This window comes from Bison bison, unplaced genomic scaffold (genome assembly GCF_000754665.1).
Source record: "Bison bison bison isolate TAMUID 2011002044 unplaced genomic scaffold, Bison_UMD1.0 scf7180017864254, whole genome shotgun sequence".
Taxonomy (NCBI): Eukaryota; Metazoa; Chordata; class Mammalia; order Artiodactyla; family Bovidae; genus Bison; species Bison bison.
The window spans coordinates 4,174,974-4,177,930 of NW_011494826.1; the positions used below are offsets into that span (position 1 = coordinate 4,174,974).

Genomic DNA, 2,957 nt, shown 5'->3' on the forward strand with positions numbered 1-2,957 from the left:
CAAGTACGTTTCAAAGTTGAGAGTACTCTCACTCTCAAACTGACCTTCCTCCTTGACCCCACCTTTAAAGATGGGCAAGGAAAGAGACTCAGATCTGTGAGAGTGTCAACTTTTTCACAAACATTTCAGAAAAAAATAACCTGAAGAGAAAAACAAATCTATGTAAGGAGCCAAATGGTTTAAAAGGAAAAAAGAAAACTTTTGAAGTGGTCTCAGGAAGTTGAAGTGTGACTAATTTTCTAGCCCTGTTCTGACTTTCTCAAGTTTCAAAGGAGGATCACGCTTCCAGAAATTTGCATAGAAGCTTTTATTTTTAAACTCAGGGGACTTCAGTCAGATGAGTCTCATTATTAAAAATTTTGTTATCTAATGAACTCATCTATGAAACAGAAATAGACTCACAGATATAAAAGAACAGACTTGTGGTTGCTGGGGAATGGTGGGCAGGGATAGATTGGGAATCTGGCATCGGCTGATACAAATCATTACGTAGAAAATGGATGGCAATTTTCTCCCAATTAAAAATCAATTAAAAAAAAAAGAAAATGGATAAACAACAAGATCTTACTGTACAGCACAGGAAACTACATCCTGTGATAAACCAAAATAGACAAGAATATATATACAAGTAACTGAATCACTTGTTGTACAGCAGAAATTAACACAACACTGTAAATCAACTATATTTCAATAAATGTATTGCCTGATTTTGTTTCCCTGTCATGCAAGTGAATAACAGACTTTTCTTGTTTTGTTTTGCTGTAGTCTCTCTGTACTGGAAACAAACTCCATTGTCCTTTGCAGGTCTGAGAATGCTAAGCACAGGGAGCCGAGACAGAACTCATGACAGCAGAGTTTCTCCTCGTGCCCCCACACTCACCTGAGCTGGGGCGGCTGTCTGTCTCCAGGCGCTCTTCAGATGTCTTTTCCACATCCAGTCTGAGGTCACTTATCTGCTTGTCGAGTTCCTGCAACTGGTTCAACAAACCAGCATCTCTTCTCCTCAAACAATTCTGATGAGGAAGAAACAGAGAAAGGAAAAAAAAAAATTCTGGTGACAAAGAACTACAAAGTTGGCTCTAAGTATTCAAATTACCATCTGAAGAGTTCCCTAAATTTTTCAAAACCAAAATTTTACTGGATGATCTGAAGTGAAGAAAAACTTCAAGAATATGTCCTGTTTAATTCCACTTTCTCACATTTTGCAGTGATATAAATTTTCTTCATAAAAACAAAACTTGGTTTTAGTTTCAGCTAATATATATATAAACTTACTTTTTATAGGTAGGGATATGAAAAACCTACTGAGATTAAAAAAAAAAAAAAACACCTCTGTGTACAGCCAATTTATTACAAAACAGTACTTCACAGTAAACTCTTTAATTTGAAGTCAGAGTGTAACAGATTTCCTACAATACACTATAATCTTTCTTAGGTGAGATTTTCTGGCCAAATGTCCTGCAGAGTTTTGATTTCTATTAGTCACTTTGTGGGGTTTAATCAGTCTTAGGGCCTTTGAAAGTGAGAAACTAATACTAATAGCCAGTGCCAAGTATAATGTGAGCTGGCAGAATCCAAAACCCTCAAGGGAAGGTCCATCAAGATTTGAACTCAACTCGGGTTTCCAAAGGTGACAGATTGTAGTGCTAAGTCACACCGCCACCTAGTGCTTCCTATTGCTGGGAAAGCAAAAAAAAAGAAAAGAAAACTCAAAGGCATCTGGTTCAAATCACAAATGCCAAGTCTACAAATGAAAATAGTACCACAAACACTGACTGGACGGGAATTCTCCTGACATGCTGTCTTGCCCCTCTCCAGGGAACAACAGGAATGTGCCACTCACAATTGTGAGATTCATGAAGACAAGAAGGTGCTATTGTATAAGACAATGCACAGAATGTCAATGACCAGGCACTACCAGCAACAATTGACTCAAATCAGTCTGCTACCAAAAACCACAGCAAAATGCCAAACCTGAGGTATTGCACAAACCACTACTTCCACACAGCCTTACAAAACAGATGCATATGAGTATCTGTTCCTCTTGTCTGTCCTTGAACTTAAAAAGCTTGGACACATAACATGCTTGTTTGTTAGAACGAGTTTCTTCAGGAAAAAAATGAACCAACCAAGTAAAATCACTTTGACGCTCAAAAAAGAGACAAATTATCTGAAAAAAGATAATACAAGAAAACACTCAGCAACCATAAGGCATCACTCTGTTAGCAGGAGAGACATTATCTAGTATATGTCTAGTTTCAGATAGTATCACATGGTCAGATAAGGATTTTTTTTTTTTTTTTTCCTGTTTTCAAAACTACATTTTTGAGGTCATGGAAACAAAGCTGCCGCCATTTCTCTGAGGCTGGGTCAAAGCTGTTCATCAATACATTAAGCGTCAAAGTTCTTTTTCTTCCCCGTTAATGAAGACGGTAGAGAATGTCTGAGATGCTGACACAAATCCAATAAGATAAATGCTCCCTGAGAGGAGGTTTTCCCTTCCGCCCACCTCCACCTCAAGTCACAACGAGCAGTACCTATGAGAGGAGGGGGCACTTTCTCCAGCCAAATTTCCATCATGTGCATCTGTTTTAGCCGTCTTATACAAAGGGCTTCTATCTGAAATTAAGCAGCAGAGTAGGCAAAAGCTGGCAGGCTGGAGGTGGGGAGCCCAGGGAGGGGCAGGCAGGGCTCCCCGCGGCCGCTTCCGTGTAATAGTAAAATTCGGCACTGGACAGTCAATCGCGCCCCAAAGTCCCCTCCTCGGCTTTTGTCCCCTCTCGGCGGAAGGACCTGAAGCCAAGAAGCCCTCCAAAGAAATGCTGTTTTAAATGAGGGTTTGCAAACCTTCGGGGAGAGGGCAGGCATTCGTCTAACTAGAGCGATTGGAGGTTCCGACCAGACTACTCCAAGAATCCCGAAGGCAGGGCCGGAGGAGAGAGCGGCCACCCTCTCCC

General features: G+C 40.4%; 1 protein-coding gene across 1 annotated transcript in view; it reads right to left on the reverse strand.

Moving 5' to 3' along the window:
• The window catches only part of DACT1 (dishevelled-binding antagonist of beta-catenin 1), an 11,340-nt gene that overhangs the window by 7,163 nt on the left and 1,220 nt on the right, over positions 1-2,957 (reverse strand). The window contains 2 exon segments of the mRNA XM_010847768.1: positions 881-1,051; positions 2,538-2,619. Of these exon segments, the coding sequence (XP_010846070.1) occupies positions 881-1,051; positions 2,538-2,619 (253 nt within the window).